Source organism: Staurois parvus, unplaced genomic scaffold, assembly GCF_062004578.1.
Source record: "Staurois parvus isolate SC_StPar_1 unplaced genomic scaffold, SC_StPar_1.0 ptg000530l, whole genome shotgun sequence".
NCBI classification, from domain to species: Eukaryota; Metazoa; Chordata; class Amphibia; order Anura; family Ranidae; genus Staurois; species Staurois parvus.
In genome coordinates this window covers 1,285,475-1,304,960 of record NW_028318326.1, presented here as the reverse complement: position 1 = coordinate 1,304,960, position 19,486 = coordinate 1,285,475, and the positions used below count along the sequence as shown (strand labels likewise).

Sequence of the window (19,486 nt, the reverse complement as noted above, 5' to 3'; positions counted from 1 at the left end):
TTTGCTTGGTTTCACTATCTGCAACATTTTTTAGCTTGAATCTCATTTATTGCTTGTAAGTGGCTGTCTATTTGGGCCAATAAAGGAGGTATTTTGTTGTGCACCATTGGGGTTCTCTTTTGTGTTTTATCCCTTACATGACCATTTGAGAGGTGATTACAGAGGAGGAAGAAGGGTGGCTGTACATCATTTTCAATGCCTTTATACCTACTACCAACCAACCCATGGAATGTATATCCTGTGTATCATGAATAGAGATCTTGGTGTATTGGAGATGGTGATTGTCATATTTAAGCGACTTAGCCAACCATGAGAATGGGGGCATTTTTGTCTGGTGAGTTCACACCCGAAAGGGAGGACACTACATTTATTCTGCACACGTGGTGCAGTTTCTTGAAGAATTTGAAGAGTTTGTGGAATTATCAAGGACTTTTTTACATCAAAAGTTAAATTTTGATATTTACTTTGTTATTTTGCTCTACTGAATCACTTTAATGTTTTTTTTTGTTGGCTTTACTTAACCCCTTAATGGCTGGTTTTAGATCATGTGATCACTGTGATTGGCTGTCTCAGGCAACAGTAACTGTGCTGGGAACATGCACTGCACGCATTTTTGGCACATTTGTTTACATTTGGGTATGCAAATATGCTGCCTCTTGGCATCAATGTCCACCCACGGAGAGGCCGTATATTTGCTACTGTCGGCGCAGAAAAGGCTTAAAGTGTAACTAAAGGCAAAACTTTTTTTGGATTTTGGATAGAGTGCAGAGGGATTAGAGGACCTATTCCCAAATTTCGGGTTGTCCTCGGAAAAGTAATAGAGGGCAAATCTTCCAATGGGGACACTAGTTTTGGTGACCTGGGAGTCCGATAATTTGTAGAGATTTCCTCTCACTTTCTGTTGGGCTAGGAAACAAAAAGTGAAGGGAAATCTCCGCAATTGGACACAGATGGCAGAAATAAATCTGACAGGGGTTATAACCCTCCTTTACTCTATCCAAAATGGAAGAAAGATTTTGCCTATAGTACTACTTTAAAATGTTATTTGGATGCAAGATAAAGATCTCAGGTAATGGCTTACAGTTATACTGATTTCTGATCTACCAAACTAATAATTATTTATTTAGCATATGTATTTATTTATCACATATTCTATTAGGATTATAATACGTTTTGTGTCTTTTCTGAATCAATCTCCTAATCTTCTGTGACAGGCACTTGTCAAGAGAGCCAAATATGCCTGTCCTTTCTGCTCTCCTCCTCCATTCGTAGAACCTGTACTATTGCTTCCTGCATTGAAAAATACTATGATTGGAGGAGGTAGATTCATTTATTCCCCCATTCTCCATTCAAGGATCACTTTTCATTCATGGAAGCTTTTGTGAAGCTTCTTTGAATGGAAGAGGTGAACCTTTCATTCATCCACCTATTATCCAGTCATAAATTGCTTTTCATTCATAGAAGCTAAAGTAGAGTTTCTTACAATGGAGGAAAGGGCAAGCATACTTGACACTGTTGATGACAGGTCCAGCGCTTGTATTAATCCTTGCAGCAGTGGATGATTATGACTGCGGATGTAGGGGGGGCTGAGTTCAGAGGAAATGGGATTTCAGAGGACAGGGGACTGCAACCTGCAGCACAAGCACTTTTTATTGACTGTTAGTAAATTAAAAAGAAAAAAGATTTTGACTAAAATTGGACTTTAATTTTCAATTTTGACTGGAGTGTATGCAGTAACACCATGCAAAGCTTAATGAAGATGGCATGTTTGTATCAAAATCATAGACAGGTGTTTATATCCAACACAGTGAGTGACTTCTTCCCCTGCTCCTGCACTGTTTCTTCCTGCTTTCATGTACCACCTGTTGACAGCTCTGCACAACTGATTAGTTGATATAACTTCAAAGTCCCTCAGCTTGTCTCTTGGCTCCATTCTCTTTGTAATCCAGCTTTGACCCTCAGCCTGTACTGCTACTCCTGTCTACAGCCTGCCCAGACCTTTGACCTCTATATATATATATGGATTACGAGTCTACTGTGCACTCTCTTTGGTTTTATTGTAAATGCATCAGCTGTCACGGGAAGGGAGGGAGGGGGGGGAGCGTGTGCAAACTTTCAAGTGTATTTCCCTTGTGTATGTTTGTTATGTGTTCCCATTCACACAGCATATGAGGTGTAGCACTATGGTGGTGAATCACGCAGCCATTCGCACTCGAGTGTTCTAACTTGCATTCACCTTGGTCACAGACCATTTCCCTCCTATATGTTTGTTATGTGTTCCCATTCACACAGCATACGAGGTGTAGCACTATGGTGGTGAATCACACAGCCGTTTACACGTCAGTGTTCTAACTTGCATTCACCTTGGTCACAGACCATTTCCCTCCTATATGTTTGTTATGTGTTCCCATTCACACAGCATATGAGATGTAGCACTATGGTCGTGAATCACACAGCCATTTGCACGTGAGTGTTCTAACTTGTATTCACCTTGGTCACAGACAATTTCCCTCCTATATGTTTGTTATGTGTTCCCATTCCCACAGCATACGAGGTGTAGCACTATGGTGGTGAATCACACAGCCATTCACACTTGAGTGTTCTAACTTGGATTCACCTTGGTCACAGACCATTTCCCTCCTATATGTTTGTTATGTGTGCCCATTCACACAGCATACGAGGTGTATCACTATGGTGGTGAATCACGCAGCCATTCGCACTCGAATGTTCTAACTTGCATTCACCTTGGTCACAGACCATTTCCCTCCTATATGTTTGTTATGTGTGCCCATTCACACAGCATACGAGGTGTAGCACTATGGTGGTGAATCACACAGCCGTTTACACGTCAGTGTTCTAACTTGCATTCACCTTGGTCACAGACCATTTCCCTCCATTATGTTTGTTATGTGTTCCCATTTCCACAGCATACGAGGTGTAGCACTATGGTGGTGAATCACGCAGCCATTCACACTCGAGCATTCTAACTTGCATTCACCTTGTTCACAGACCATTTGTGGTATAGTAGAAGAAATAACACATGTGTGGGTTGCGATGTTGGTGGAACATGAGTGACAGGAATCTGGAGCAGTGGATTAACAATCAAATTTTGCGTGAGAATTGACAAAAGTATGAGTGAAACTTTAGCTGTGTTACAATGGGTTTAAAGGAAATTCCATGTTTTTGAACGGCATCTTGGTTTGAGGGGTGGGAAGATGTCCACAATGACGCAAGAAGAGGGCAGCCAAAAATGCAAGGGACAGATGCAAATGTGGACAGAATGTGAACTCTTTAATCTCAGAAGGAAGACTAAGTGTGTAAATGATGGCAGAAGAATTGAACATGAACAGGGAAATAGTGCGGCACATTCCAGCAGAGGATTTGAAAATGAGACAAGTTTCCACAAAGATGGTTCCCTCGAATCTTCACAGAAGATCAGAAAGAACGTCATCTTCAAATTTCATCCAGTCTTTTGAAGAATGCAGAAGTGTTTGATAGGGTTATCTTTGGTGATGAAACATGGTGTTCCCAGTATGATCCGGAAACAAAATGCCAGAGCATGCAGTGGAAAACAAAGATTTCACTTCGCCCAAAGAAAGCACGTATGGCTCATTCTCAGTTTAAATCCATGCTGGTATATGTTTTGATCCCAAGGGGATAGTTCACTATGAGTTCATAAAATATGGTGCAATGGTTAACCAACATTGTTACCTGGAAATTCTGAAAACATTAAGGGAATCTGTTCAGAGTAAAAGACTGGAACTCTGGGCTGACAAGTGGATTCTCCACCACGACAATGCTCCTGCACATGCTGCCTTAAGTGCTTGCAATTTCCTGGCCCAGTAATCCATTCTGAAACACTTGACCAACCACCGTATTCATCTGAATTAGCACCCTGCAACTTTTGGCTGTCTCCAATAAAATGCCTTAAAAGTACACAGATTTTATGGAGTTCCGGACATCTAGAGCGCTACAACAAAGATACTGTGCAGTGTTCCGTAAAACAAATTCCAGGAATGTTTCCAACAGTGGCACAGTCATCTAAAAAAGTGTGTTGCTTCACAAGGGGACTACTTTGAAGGTGACAAGAGGAGCTACTGTATAGGTAAGAAACCTTTTTTATAGTCCATTCCAGGAATTAAATTGTCACACTTCATATATAAAAAATGCAATAAAATATTTCTTACCTTTCAGAAAATGTGTCATGGCTGACTTCAAGAATTTCTCAAGAAAATAACTGTGATCTATCCCAATAGAAAGGCTGAGGTGGAAAGGCCGGTTGATGATGTCACAATCCCTACCTCAGCCAATCGGAGGAAGCTTTGAATTCAGTCCTTAAAATACAAGGTTTCCTGTAAATGGCTGAGTAGTGTTCAGCCCAACTTGATTTTGTTCTGGGTATGGAATGGGAAGTCCCTGTACTGCTCCCGATGCTGATGATACATACAGTTTATTCAGTGCTTATAGCAGGCACATATTAGTAACGGAATAGTTTGTTTGGGCTAGCTTGGCCCGGACAAACTATTTAACATGAAATGAAACCTGGAGTTAGGCTTTCAATGGTCAAGTGATTCCACAACACCCTGTGTTCCTATGTGAATCTGATCTTCACGCAAGGTAATTGATATATAAACAAACACATTAGATGACATTTTATAACCATGTAACCATTTCCAGGTTGATTAACCACTTCAGCTCTGAAAGGTTCTACCCCTTCTTGACCAGGCCATTTTTTGCTATTTAGCACTGCGCTGCTTTAACTGGTAATTGCGCAATTTAACTGGTAATTTACACAAAGAGAGCTTTTTTGGTGGTATTTGATTACCACTGGAGTTTTTATTTATTGCAACATTTTGTAAAAAAAAAACAATATTTGTTACTTTTGCTATAAAACATATCCAATAAAAAATTAAAAACATCAAATTTCATAATCATACATTTTGGCCAAAATGTATTCTGCTGCATGTCTTTGGTAAAAACAAAAATTCCAGTAAATGTATATTGATTGGTTTGCGTGAAAGTTATAGCATCTACAAACTATGCTATATATACTGGAATTTTTTTTATACTACTAATGGTGGTGATCAGCGACTTATAATGGGACTGCGATAAAGCAGCAGGCGATCTGACACTGACACTGAGGGGGGGGTACTGACTACCTGCCACTAACATCACCAGTGACACCAATACAGTGATCAGTGATAATACTATCCACTATCACTGTACTAATGGCACTGGCTGGGAAGGGGTTAACATCTAGGGCAATCAAGGGGTTAAATATGTGCCTAACAATGTGTAATGTGTGCTGCTTTTACTAATGGATCTCTTCGTTTCTTATTTCTGCTTTGCAGGATTAAGAAATAGAAAGATCATTTCCCCTCTACAGAGCCCTGTGTTGATTGTCAACACAGAGCTCTGGGCTGTGATTGGACTCAGATGATCAGGAGGTCCCAGCAATGACTCATTGGCAGGAACCTGCTGACAGACTCCCTCTGTGTACAATCACAGTGGGTGTCTACAGGAGGGGGGGGGGCACATGCACATGCCCTGAACCACCAGTACATCACTTTGCCTGCACTGGATGCCCGTCTGCAGTACATTACGGGTGGGTGAGCGGTCTTAAAGTGCTTAACTGTTAGATATGACCGTGTGTGTATAAAAGACAAAAGTGGCATTATTCTCTTACCGTGGCATTATGAACAAGTTGCTTGTGTTTGTGAAGCAATTCCTCATTCTCTGTCAGAGATGCCCCAAGCTGGAGGTTTGTCAAATATAAATCCATATGTTTTCTTAACCAACATGTAACCTTCATAAAAATAAAAATTCCATCAGTCAGTTTACAAATATCTAGTTTCCTATAAGATATTATAACATTCATAAACATGAATATAAATGCCCTTAGGTTGAGCACACCCAGGGGCGGTTTTGATTGCAGTTCTAGAAGGGTCAATTACTGCCTGGGGATACAATATAAATGAAGGGAACAGTAATATCAACACCAATAGTTCCAGGCCGGCAATCAAATTACAGCATCTCACCACTATTTACTGTATAATTTTTTCCAATAATACTGTATTACTAAAAAGTTCTGGTTTATTACTTCTACTGCACAATCTTCATTACAACTTTCCTTCAATTCGGAAAAAGCAATACCATGGGGGGGGGGGTCCAAAAGTTCAATTAATTTTGTCTTTTAAAGTCTTTATTGTAGGTCTCTCAAAAAGAGGTGCAAAGGGAAGCAGATGGAGCTTTAGGCTCTTTTTAACATGCTTGAGTCTATTGTAAAAGTGGAACTCAATGCAAACAGGTAAATTTACAGCTTAACCATCTTAGCTCCAGAAGGTTTTACCCTTTTCATGACCAGGCCATTTTTTATGCTATTCAGCACTGTGCTACTTTAACTGGTAATTGCGCGGTCATACAATGCTGTGCCCAAATGAAATGGAAATAATTTTTTTCACACAAATAAACCTTTTTTTGGTGGTATTAGATCACCACAGGGATTTTTATGTTTTGCAATATAAACGAAACCGAAAATTTTAAAAAACAAAACAATATTTTTTACTTTCTACTATTAAACATATCCAATAAAAAATGTAACAAAAAATCAAATAAAAAAATTAAAATGATCAAATTTCATGATCATAAATTTTGGCCAAAATGTATTCTGCTAGATGTCTTTGGTAAAAACAAAATCCCAATAAGTGTATTTGATTGATTTGTGCGAAAGTTAGAGTGTCTACATACTATGGTGTATATATATTGGACTTTTTGCAAAATACTACTAATGGCGGTGATCAGCGACTTATAATGGGACTGCGATAGTGCGGCAGGCAATCTGACACTAACTGATGCTGGAAGGGTGACTGACTAACTGCCACTGACATCACCAGTGATGCTAATACAGTGATCAGTGATAATACTATACACTGTCACTGTACTAATGACATTGGCTGGGAAGGAGTTAACATATAGGGTGATCAAGGGGTTAAATTTGTGCTTAACAATGTGTAATGTGTGCTGCTTTTACTAAAAGATCCCTTAGTTTCTTATTTCTGCTTTGCAGAAATCTTTGCGGAGATTGTTCCCTCTGTACAGAGCCCTGTGTTGATTGTCAACACAGGGCTTTGGGGAGTGAGTGGACACAGCCGAATAGCAGGTCCTGGCCATGAAGCATTGGCCAAGACTTGCTGAAAAACTACCGCTGTGTAAAATCACAGCTGGTGTTGTCGAGGAGGCATGCATGCGCATGTCCTATACCAGGAAGCAGGCAGCGACATACCAATATGTCACCGTGCCTGCATGGGCTGCCTGTCTGTAGTACATTGTGGGCAGTCCTTACGCGGTTAAAGAGGAATTCCAGGTATTGATATTTTATACATAGTTACAGTGATTTTGACCAATGTACTCATGTACGAACCATACCTGGGTGATGCCCCTGGAAGGTGGACATCACTGAAGCAGACACCACTAGTGATCTCCACTTGGTTCCAGGTCCCTTGTCAAGAGGCTGCTCTGCTGCATTGTGAACACAGGAGGTCAGCAGCTCAGCGGCAGCGTCATTCATAGAATACTTTGTTTTTTCTAAATGAATGCAAAGTGTTCTCTGATTGGATGAGGTGGGGCGGTACCAATGTACCATGGACAAATGTAACTATGTATAAAATATCCATACATGGAATTCTTTAATTTAAATACTATAAGGGGAATTTACTAAAACTGGAGCAGCTGTGCATGCAACCAATTAGCTTATAGCTTTCATTTTCAAAGCTTAAAGTGGCACTAAACCCATCTATTTAACATATAGCCCCGGATCACATATATGAGGCTGTGCGGGCCGTGTTTTGCACGGGCACGAGAGCCCATTCATTTGAATGAACTCCCGTGCCCTGTGACACACAGAGAAGAAGTCCCTGTACTTCTTCCAAAAACGCAGCCCACACAGGAACCTTAGTTCCCAGTATGGTTGCGTTTTCCAGTGCGGGTGGCATTCCATTAGAACTAATGGCACCCACCCGCGGGTCCGCAGTCCTCTGTGTGGGTGGTGCGGTTGCATGGATTTTCGTGCGGATCAAGAATGTAACTGTCACATTTGTTTGTGCTCTCCATCTAACTGTCATCAAATGTCTGGTGTCATAACTGGTCACATGTGCAGCACCATGGCAGTTGAAGATCAGAGGCGAAGATGGCAGCTTCCTTGGCTGAAAAATGATAGGAGGGTTTAGTTCCACTTTAAGTGAACAAGCTAAAAATAGAAGCTGATTGGTTGCCATGCACATATTCTGTCTGCTTCAGTTTTGATAAATTTCCTGCAGTATGTTTCCAGTTTTACATACCTAAGGATTTGTCATTTTGGCAATTTATTATTGTGATACAAGATAATTATACTTTTTTCCAGGACTGTTTTTCTTCCATTTGGACAGGGTGATGTTGCTGATTTATTGTGTAATGAGAAGGTTGAAGGCAGAGAAATGACACAGACAGTTTGGTTGCTGTAGTAGATGTAGTGTGTGTTTCTCTGTATATTTAGTTATTTGTCCAGGGTTTCCCTTTACTGCTGTCTTATAAGATACCTGTTGCTCCAAGCAAAGACCCTTGATCTCAGATGTGCCTAGCCGCCCTCCCTGCCAGCTGATTTAAATCAGAGACCAAGGGTCTGTAGGTAAACAGCTTCTGCTGTGCTATCTTTTTAAAACCATAATACTCAATGGCACCAATGTCATAAGCCCAACTTATTTGTAAATGAAACATTTTATATCTAAAATTAAAAAGAAAAATATATAAAGCATCACTCTCAAAGGTTTAAACTTTTATCCAGGGTGCTCCTAGCTTCCTTTTTCAGCTGACAACACAGTGCCTCTGCTGCAATGAAATAACACGCGGTGTCCTGCACTTTTGCTAGACTATAGAATACTTCATCACCTCATCCATCCTATCCAAGGATCTAGGCTGTTTTATAACAATACTTGGGATTTCATCTCAGTATAGACATTCCCTGGAATTCATAACAACTGGCGGAGGCAGATTTTGCAAAAGTGGTGAAGAATGTGCCAAATTCAAGTACCTGTCTAGAACTTGTACTTGAATTTGGCTCATGCTGGGCCACTTTTAGAATGCATGGGAGACACTTTTGAAAAATCTGGCTGACCCAGTTTATCGCTCTGTATGCCAAAAGAGATAATTAGCTCCACTTTTACATTTGGCACATTCAATGCAACACAATGTAAAAGTTGCACATTCAGTGCGGCACAATGTAAAGTGGCGCATTCAATGTGACACAATGAAAAAATAGCACATATTAGAACTGAATTTGTTGCACGAGGCTCTGTCAGAAGCAAAAGATACATTAACAAGAGGGATTCACAACAGAAAAGTGGAGCAGCAGCTTTATTGAATTCTCCCCATTGTCTTTAATCTGATAAAACATGAGGAAATGTGAATGCATTGCAGAGCTGTGTTATATTGTATTATTGTATGTTTTTTTTTTACTTCGCCCAGATAAACCCTTCAAGCCAAATGTATTCTTATGGTCTCGTTAGCTATACATGCTCTAGGTCACTTCTACAGCCTCTAGGTCATTTGTCTTGAACAACTAAATTCAAGCAACTAGATTAAAAAAATTCAGACATGTCTTCCTTATTTGTTAGTGCTCCAGTTTTCAAAAGAACAATAAGAGGTGTTTTTATGTGCTTTGATCAAGCATTGGGTGGAAAACCCCAGTCTCAACTAAAGAAGACGGAGAAGAAAAGGAGGGAGTTAATGTAATGTGAAACATCACTACACTGCCTGAAAAATAATTAATTGCACTTGCTGGTTCAGGTAAACCCCTTAAAAGCCAATGCCCATTTTAAAATGGCACAACAGTAACTCTCTACCATAGCACAGGTTTAAAATAGTACCTGGGTTTAGTTGTGCAGCAGATCCTGGCCGGTGTAGTGCTAGATACATAAGCAGTAGATGACACAGTATGCTTTGCAAATCACCAAAGTAGAATTAATTTTAATGTGCTAATTATGTATTGTGGGTTAGTAAATACTATTTTTTTTATTTGTTCTGGTAAGGACTAAATAAATTAAACACTTAAAATAGTTTTTTCTTTGTCGGTCTCTTTGGATAACCCACAGTGCTCTATAAATCCTTTTATATTAATGTTTTATTTCTAAAATGAAGTTAGTTTACATATATAACAATAGTATATAGTAAACAGTGGGGCACAGTGGCTAAATGGTTAGCACTTCTGCCTGGCAGCACTATGGTCTTTCATTTGAATCCCAGCCACGGCACTACCTGCCTGGAGTTTGCATGTTCACCCTGTGCCTGTGTGGGTTTCCTCCCACACTCAAAAGACATGCTAGTAGGTTAATTGGCTCTTGTCTAAATTGGCCCTAGTATGCGTATATATGAATGTATGTTAGGGACCTTAGATTGTATGCTCCTTGAGGGTTAGGGACTGATGTGAATGTACAATATATATGTAAAGTGCTACGTAAATTGATGGCACTATATACAGTAAGTACCTGAAATAAAAAATAAATATAGTAAAATATTTCAAATAAAAATGCTCCAAAACCATTGTAGTTGACCTTTACATGGTTCAGAAGCCATAAATAAATGTACATTTGGAACAGGTCACTAGGAAAAGTAGTTAAAATAGCTTTGTAAAATTAAACAACTGAATCACCTTTTTGTATTTTTTTTCTATCCTCTATTAAAGCTCTCTGCATTTCTATACTCAGACCATGGAAGTCTAACTACATAGGGAAAACAAACTATTATATCAGTAATATTAGTTATATCAATTCTCAGAGAAGACATAATGTGATAATTTCCAATAATACTGGTACAATAAAATTTTACGAGACAGCAAATTGGTAATGAGTTCAAATACTAACTCTGGTTGTTACATTATTACTTAATATGATCTCTATATTTTTTACTTCTTTTGGCATTTTATGCCTGTTATAAACCCTGAATAAAAACCATAGGAGAAGTTTATCTAGTCTCTGCTTTGGCAGCTAAAACTGCACACAGCATGCCCTGTAGGCACTTCCTTCAAGCTGTTGGACGGCGTAGCAGCTGTTCATTCTTTTAAAAATGGCATTTTGCAAAGTCTCCAAAATGGTTCTTACATCTGTTACCTGCTGTGCCTATTTCATACGGCTCGTCTTAAAGCAGACATACCAGTAACTTTGCAAGCCTGCTCAAATTCATTTCTGACATGTCACTATAGCTAAGTCTTTTTTCAAAAATGTAACCTTTTACCATGACAAATGAGCTTTTGAGGATCAAAAAAAAAAGAACACACAGGGGAAGCAAATGCCTAGTGCATTACCCAAGATTTATTCAGAGAAATCTAAAAAGCCAAAAGCATACGCAGACCCCCTGCTGCACCTTGCCCTGTGAACTACTGGTGTAATTGTCCATCAAGTCAACCCTAGCTCAGTTCCTCTTACTCTGGGACCTACAAATGTGAAATGCAATCACAGTCTCTCATAAATCAGCTTCCCTGCTACCTTTTACCCTGTGGCCTAGAATGTCACTACACAGACCACTGAAAAAAAGAAGACTTCATAAATGCTTCTTTGTACCTCCATAAGTATAAGATGACATCATTCTCCCAGAATGGTCCTCAAAAGTCAGAAAACCACCTCTCCAGCACTCCAAAAGAGTAGTCACTAATAAAAAGGGTGTTGGAAAGTCAGTTTCAATGGTCTGAGTACTGGTAAAGCTTGTAGGAGGAGTCCATGGGAATCATGCTCCCCTGATTGTCCTATGAGACTGCATAACACCCGACCCTCTGTCTGTACAGCGCTGATTGGCCCTGTGCTGATCACATGCACTCTCCCAAGAAAACAAAAAAGTTCTCTAGCAATGCACATCAAACTAAGCATGTGCAGTTTGCCCCCAAGGCTCTGTTCTATCAGTAGATGGATTGGGGACTGTAGAAGGGGAGGATAAGAGAAGACAGGATCAAACATCCATTTTACACAATGCAGAGGATTGACCCATTAAGTTCCACAGTGAGTATAACAAGCATGCTTTACTGCATATACAGACTGATTTTACTGTTGTGGGTTTAGTGGCACTTTACAACTGACTTGGGGGACACTTATGCAACAGACATGCCTACTTGCTAAAACAATTTAGTTGCAGGCTCCATACTTTTCTGAGTGACCCTAAATCTGTGCATTGAGGCTATTGTGCTCCCTCTGTGAAGGGGCTGCACAGCACAGAACCATGTACCAAGAGGTCACAGCTCCCATAAGAAACAATATGGATAGCTTGCCAAATCAGTTTTCAGTGGATTATACACTGCTCCAAAAAATGAAAGGAACACTTTTTAATCAGAGTATAGCATCAAGTCAATTAAACAAGTCAATAGAGCTTGTAAGTTAAATAGCAGAGGGGGTTGTTTCAGCTTCTATGGTGTTATTGAAATTAACAACAGGTGCACTAGATGGGCAACAATGAGACGACCACCAAAACAGGAATGGTTTTACAGGTGGAGGTCACTGACATTTTTATCCCCCTACTCATCTTTTCTGACTAGTTTTGCATTTCGCTAGGGTCAGTGTCACTACTGGTAGCATGAGGCAATACTTGGACCCTACAGGGGTTGCACAGACAGTCCAACTCCTCCAGGATGGCACATCAATATATTCCATTGCCAGAAGATTTGCTGTGTCTCCCAGCACACTCTCAAGAGCATGGGGGAGATTCCAGGAGACAGGCAGTTACTCTAGGAGAGCTGGACAGGGCCGTAGAAGGTCCTTAACCCATCAGCAGGACCGGTATCTGCTCCTTTGTGCAAGAAGGAACAGGATGACGACTGCCAGAGTCCTACAAAATGACCTCCAGCAGGCTACTGGTGGGAATGTCTATGACCAAATAATCAGAAACAGGCTTCATGAGGATGGCCTGAGGGCCTGACATCTTCTAGTGGGCCCTGTGCTCACTGCCCGGCACCATAGAGCTCAATTGCCATTTGCATTTGAACACCAGAGATGGCATGTCCACCACTGACGCCCTGTGCTTTTCACAGATGAGAGCAGGCTCACTCTGAGCACATGTGACAGACGTGAAAGGGTCTGGAGAAGCCATGGAGAATGTTATGCTGCCTGTAACATTGTTCAGCATGACCTTTTTGGTGGTGGGTCAGTGATGGTCTGGGGAATCATATCCATGGAGGGACACACAGACCTCTACAGGCTAAACAATGGCACCCTGACTGCCACTGGGTATTGGGATGAAATCCTTGGACCCATTGTCAGACCCTACATTGGTGCAGTGGGTCCTGGGCTCCTACTGGTGTACGACAATGCCCAGCCTGGAGGATTAAGGAGGTGATACCAGTGAATGGCCCCCATGCTCACCTGACCTAAATCCAATAGAACACCTCTGGTATATCATGTTTCTGTCCATCCGACACCGCCAGGTTACAGCTCAGACTGTCCAGGAGCTCAGTGATGCCCTGGTCCAGATCTGGAAGGAAATACCCCAGGACACCATCCATTGTCTCATTAGGAGCATTACCCAACGTTGTCAGGCATGCATACAAGCACGTGGGGGCCAAACAAACTACTAAGTACCATTCTGAGTTCCTGCAATGAAATTTCAGTAAAATGGACAAGTGTGCTGCATCATTTTTTCACTTTAATTTTCAGGGTGTCTTTGAATTCAGTCCTCTGTAGGTTGGTCACTTTTGTTTCCATCAAACGATGGTGCATCTTTACGTTCCTAACATATTACCAAGTCCACATCAATATAGATATCCAGCATGATATTTTTCCCCATTGAGATCTGATGTGTTTTCAAAGTGTTTCTTTAATTTTTTTGAAGGGTGTATATTTGGATTAAAGGTAACATATTCAAAATGTAGAGCATAAGCAGTTCAATAACTGATTTTGCTTGATTAATTTAGTTGTTTTTAGCGACAAGGAATGTAAAATTGATTCTAAAACTTTGCCTCACAAATATAACCTCTCTTTGAGAAACCAGATACATTTAAAATACGTGTTCGGGAAATCCACGCTCGTTCTATAGTGAGTAATTCATACCATTAAGGCCAAGCTCACATACTGATAACAGATGGCAACCATTTTAAGGTCTTTTACGTGCCACTGTGCAGGGAGGTACGCAGAGCCACAGATGGGTAAACAGTTTTCTTCCCACAAAACAACACGCTGAGCGCTGACACTGGCTTCACAGTTCTGACCTAAGGAAACAGGTGCTGTGTGTGTGTTCCTTACTCCGTTACCTTTTCTTCCTGTTGGTGCCACTGGCTGACCTGCAAGCCATACTCCAGCCTTTGTCGTTTCTGCCTCATCTGCTTGTCTAGCTGCCGCCTCCTGTCTTGTAGCAGTTCCAGAAGGTCCTCAATTCTGGAGCAGCTGCAGCGAGCCCCCTTTATCATATCCGAGCTGGAAACTGGCTGCTGAGATGTGAACTGCTGGATGAATTCGGTGACTTCCTGGCTTTTGTTCAGCAAGGCGAGGGATCGCTCTAAAACAGCTTAAAAAAAAGTGAACTTTCAGAAAAGTATTTATTTTCTGTGTGCATTTTAGTATATTTATCATTTTTTAAAATATCATATACCTGAATTTCACCAGTATAACATCTACCCTTAAACTGAGCATAGACAGAATTTTTGTTTATGTTTTGGATGTATAGAAAAGTGAACAAATTAATTTAAATAACTTCAGTTTTCATAGATTTTCAGTTATTATTATTATTATTAAGAAAAGGGAGACAATACAGCAATTATAATAAAGGGAGACAATACAGCAACAATACAGTTCAATACAAGAGGGATAGGAGGGCCCTGCTCCTTGGAGGGAGAGGCTAGTGGTACAAAAGGTAGTAACTGTGGGGGATGGATTGGTAGGAGGAGTAGAAGATTCCAGTACTAGCTGAGGGCAGGATAGACTTCCCTGAAGAGATAGGTTTTCAGAGATCACCTAAAAGTGAGCAGAGTAGGCGATAGTCTGATAGATTGTGGAAGAGAGTTCCAGAGGATGGGGGAAGCTCTGGAGAAGTCCTGGAGACGAGCATGGGAGGAGGAGACAAGGGAGCTAGAGAGCAGGAGGTTGTGCAAGGAGCAGAGAGTACGGTTTGGGTGATATTTGGAGACAAGATTGGTGATGTAATTTGGGGCAGAGTTATAAATGGCTTTATATGTTATTGTTAATGTTTTGAATTTTATTCGTTGGGCAATGGGAAGCCAGTGGAGGGACTGGCAGATATAGAATGGTTAGTAAGTTGGATGAGTCTGGCAGCAGCATTCATGATAGACTGAAGAGGGGATAGCCTGCGATTTGGTAGGCCAATGAAGAGGGAGTTACAATAGTCAAGGCGAGAGATAAAAAGGGAGTGAAGAAGTTGCTTAGTGGTTTCTGATGTTTCAGTTGACAGCGTTCAGTTACATATGTACATAGGGTAATCGTATTTGCTTGTTAAGTATACAGACTATGCTTCCTGCATAGTTATTGCACTTTACTGCTTTTTTCAGTGTCTGGTAGTCTAATCAGGCAGATTTAAACCAAAGCAATCTCTAGGAGTGTGTCGCTGTAATTTCAGCAGTAAGGACATCCAGAGAGATGTAGAGAAAAATATATTTGATCACAAAAAGCCCAGTTGGAAAATATTTATGTTTAACAGCAAGAAGTCAGAAGTTGTTTCTGCCTGAGGCGTTTGATTTGCAATAGTCTGCATCATAGTCATGAGCTATGACTAAGTCCACTCTGGCTGAAATGCGTCAGCATTCCTGCATGGTTGCATGCTTAACCTGGTGTAATGAATAAAAATGTCTTGTTTATCTGGAACCTCATCGTGATGCTGAGTATTTACTGCAAACTTTGTAACTAAGTTAAGTCACCAGAGGCTTGAGTCTCACACTAGTGCCTCTCAGCTGATGTGATTTGGGTGTAGAGATTGAGTCCTTCTTCCTGATTGTATGAACTGCTTGATTGTCACAAATGATGCTCAATTTTGTTTGCTATGTTTGCAAGTTTTGAGCCATGTATGACAACTCTAAGGGATAGTGATGGAGTCAACTTTGATAAAAAAAATCCAAGTTAGACTTACAGGTAAATTGTTTTCTAGTAGTCTTTCAGGATAGCACATGATAGAATGCAGCTCCCCCTCCTCTAGCAGGAAACACACACCCACATAGACTTCTCCTCTCCCCACAGTCCTCAGTTCTCAAAGAGTACCTCCAGCCCATCTGAAAAACATAAGCACAACAGTATAAACAATATCAGGGCTGGTGAATATTGCTGTCCCGGAAGACTACTAGAAAACAAGTTAGCTGTAAGTCTAACTTGGGTTTTCTCAAAACGTCTTTCAGGACAGCACATGAGAGGACAAATGACAACTTACCCTCTTAGGGGAGGACCACAGCTTGCAAGACCTTCCTATTGAAGGCCTGCTCTCCCGCTGACAACAAATCCACCCTGTAATGGCGCACAAAGGTGGGCATGCTTGACCACGTCGCTGCATTACAAATTTGTGCCAGGGTGGCACCGGCCTTCTCTGCCCATGTGGCTGCTAGAGCTCTTGTGGAATGAGCATGAATGCCCAGCATTGGAACAAGATCAGAATGTTTATAAGCTGATTTGATTGCCAACCTCAGCCATCTGACAATGGATGCTTTAGTGGATTTTTGCCCTTTTTTAGTCCCAGCAAACAAAAAGAAAAAAAGATTCAGAACTCCTAAAATCCATAGTTACGTCTAAATAACATAAAACGATTCTTCTCATGTTTAACGAATGAAAATTTCCTTCCTTCTCCCCTGAGGGGTTAGGACAAAAGTTTGGCAAAATAATGTCTTGAGTACAGTGATAAACTGACACTACCTTTGAGAAGAAGGCTGGATCCGTTTTCATTGCAATCTTATCTGAATAGATCATTAGAAAGGGCTCCCTGACTGATAATGCCTGTAGATCACTAGTTCTGCGTGCAGAGGAGATCACAATTAATAGAACTGTCTTCAGTGTGACATACTTCAAGGTTTCAGAATCCAAAGGCTCAAAAAGAGACTTGATTAGAGCTTGCAGGACCAGCGAAAGATCCCATCTAGGGAAGGCTTTTGCTTTAACCGGTCTGGATCGAGAAAAAGCCTTGAAGAATCTGATAACTAAGGGATTCAAGGAGATTGAGCGCTCCAGAAAGACCCCTAAAGCAGCAACCTGGACATTTAGTGTCTGATTGCTAACTTCTTGTCAGCTCCTTGTTGAAGAAACCCAAGGACTGAGGTGTGATCTTCCAAGGACTTTGAATTGGTTAGGTGCCATAAATAGCTCTTGTTAAACCCTTAAGACTTGCCAGGAGTGTATCTACTAAGCATTTTGAGAAGCCCTTCTTTTCTAGTAGTTGCCTTTCAGAAACCATGCCGTGAGGTGTAGATCTTCCACTTTTGGAAACAGAGAGGACCCTGTAGTAGCAGGTCGTTCCTGAGTGGAAGCGTCCCGTATGGTCTGATTGATAACCAGAGGAGTGTTGCAAACCACAGCCTTTACATCCAGAAAGGAGCCACGAAGATGACCTGTGCTCTGTTGGAACCTTTTTCAGAGCCTGAGGAATTAGTTGGAAAGGGGGGGGGGGGGAGTGTAGCAAAGCTGGAAGCTCCACCTTTGAGTGAGAGCATCTATCCATACTACTCCATATTTGTTCAGGAAAAAGAACTGACCGGTTTTGGTATTCTGCCGATTTGCAAACAGATATGCGGCTGACCCATTCCTGAACTAAGGTGGTGAAAATATCCTGATTTAGGCACCATTCGCCCTCCTTCAGCTGGCGTCTGCTCAGGAAGTTGCTACCAGGTTCAGCAAGCCTTTGAGATGGACTAATGACAAGGATGCCAAACTGACTTCTGCTCAAGTCAAAATTTATTCTGCTAGACTTTGAAGACTCCTGCTTCTTTTGCTGCCTTGCCTGTTTACATAGGCTACAGCTGTGCCTTTGTCCGTGCAGACCTGCACCTGCTAACCCTGGAGCTCCAGAGAGAAGGCCAAAAGAGCCAAAGCAATCGCCTTTAATTCTCTCGTTTGACCTTTGGGGCCTCAGCCACTGCCCATGTGCGAGCTGACCTCCCAGGTGTGCTCCCCACGCCCAGAGCTGGCATCCGTGGTGAGGATCCTTTCCACTGGAATGGACCAGGTTAGACCTTTGGAGAGAACCTCCTGCCTTTTCCACCACTAGAGAGATCTCTTCACCCTGTAAGGAACCCTCACCTTCATGTCCAGTGTGGCCAAGTTTCCATCCCAAACACTCAAGATGAATAGCTGAAGGGGCCTGAAGTGTATTCTTCCCCACTGGACCACCGGAATAGAGGCTGTTAACAGGCCAAGAGCTGACATCAGAAACCTGATTGAAACCTAGTGGTTGCCCTGAAGAAGAATCAAAGCTGCCTGTATTTTCTGCTTCTTTTCTTCTGGCAAAATAATTTTCTGTTCCGTCAAACAGATGCAAAACCCCAGAAACAAAACCTTCTTGGATGAGGACAGGTTGGATTTTTGCACACTGATGATCCAGCCCAGACTTTCCAGATGGTTGCGGGCTACCTGAAGGTCATTCCTCAACTGCTCTTCAGAGCTTGCCAAGAACAGAAGATCATATAGGTAGGGGATTACTATCACACCTCTGAGGCTCAAGGGAGCTAGGGCCTTCGCCATCACCTTGGCGAAAATGCTGGGAGATGATGACAGCCTGAAAGACAGTGCCCTGAATTGCAGGTGTTGAGCCTCATGCCCTGACATCAGAGCCAACCTCAAAAATCTTTGGGAGTACTCTCTAATTGGGATGTGCAAATAGGCATCCCTTAGATCAATTGATGGCATGAAGCAATCTGGAAAAAGCAGATTTCTCAGCGAAAAGATTGAGTCCATTCGGAACTGCTTGTATTGCACTGCTTTGTTAAAAGGCTTTAAGTTGAGGTTTAACTGGAATTTTCCTGACATTTTTCCCAGCAAAAATATATTGGTATACAACCCCATCTGTTCTTCTCCTGAGGGGACAGGAACCACCACTCTTTGAAAAATCAGATCCTGAACCAGGTTCTTCATAACAAGAGCTTTTACCAGATTTTTTTGAATATCCATGACAAAATACCTTCGTGGGGGAACCTCTGCAAACTCAATTTTGTAACCCCTGCTGACCAGATTTCGGATATACTGGTTCGATGTTATCTTCTCTCATTGTGGAAGGAACGCCTGTAGTCTTCCTCCCACCGGAAGTAGCGGGTCATTGGGAATTTTCGGGCTGTGCAGGAGTACAGAAAAGGACTCCTCCTTTTTCTCTTTCTTTCAGCGATGCCCAAACCTTTTTCTTCCCTTTTGACTTCACCTTACAAGATTCTCTAGGAATGAACTTGGTTTATCTTCTTCACAGAGAAAGACTTTTTCCTGTCCAGTGTGTGATCCAAAATTGACTCTAAGTCTGGCCCAAAGAGGGGATCTCCTGAAAAAGGGATTCCACTCAGCCTAACTTT

At 41.5% G+C, this 19,486-nt stretch overlaps 1 protein-coding gene and 1 long non-coding RNA gene across 10 annotated transcripts in view; one reads left to right on the top strand and one right to left on the bottom strand.

Moving 5' to 3' along the window:
* Positions 1–19,486, top strand: part of LOC149451568 (uncharacterized) — a 292,180-nt gene that overhangs the window by 128,034 nt on the left and 144,660 nt on the right. The window lies entirely within an intron of this gene.
* Positions 1–19,486, bottom strand: part of CCDC141 (coiled-coil domain containing 141) — a 218,145-nt gene that overhangs the window by 138,519 nt on the left and 60,140 nt on the right. For both annotated transcript variants that reach the window (XM_089690384.1, XM_089690383.1), the window contains exons 5-6: positions 14,258–14,511; positions 5,687–5,806 (exon numbers count right to left, since the gene is read on the bottom strand). In XM_089690384.1, the coding sequence (XP_089546510.1) occupies positions 5,687–5,806; positions 14,258–14,511 (374 nt within the window). The remainder of the gene's footprint in view (positions 1–5,686; positions 5,807–14,257; positions 14,512–19,486) is intronic.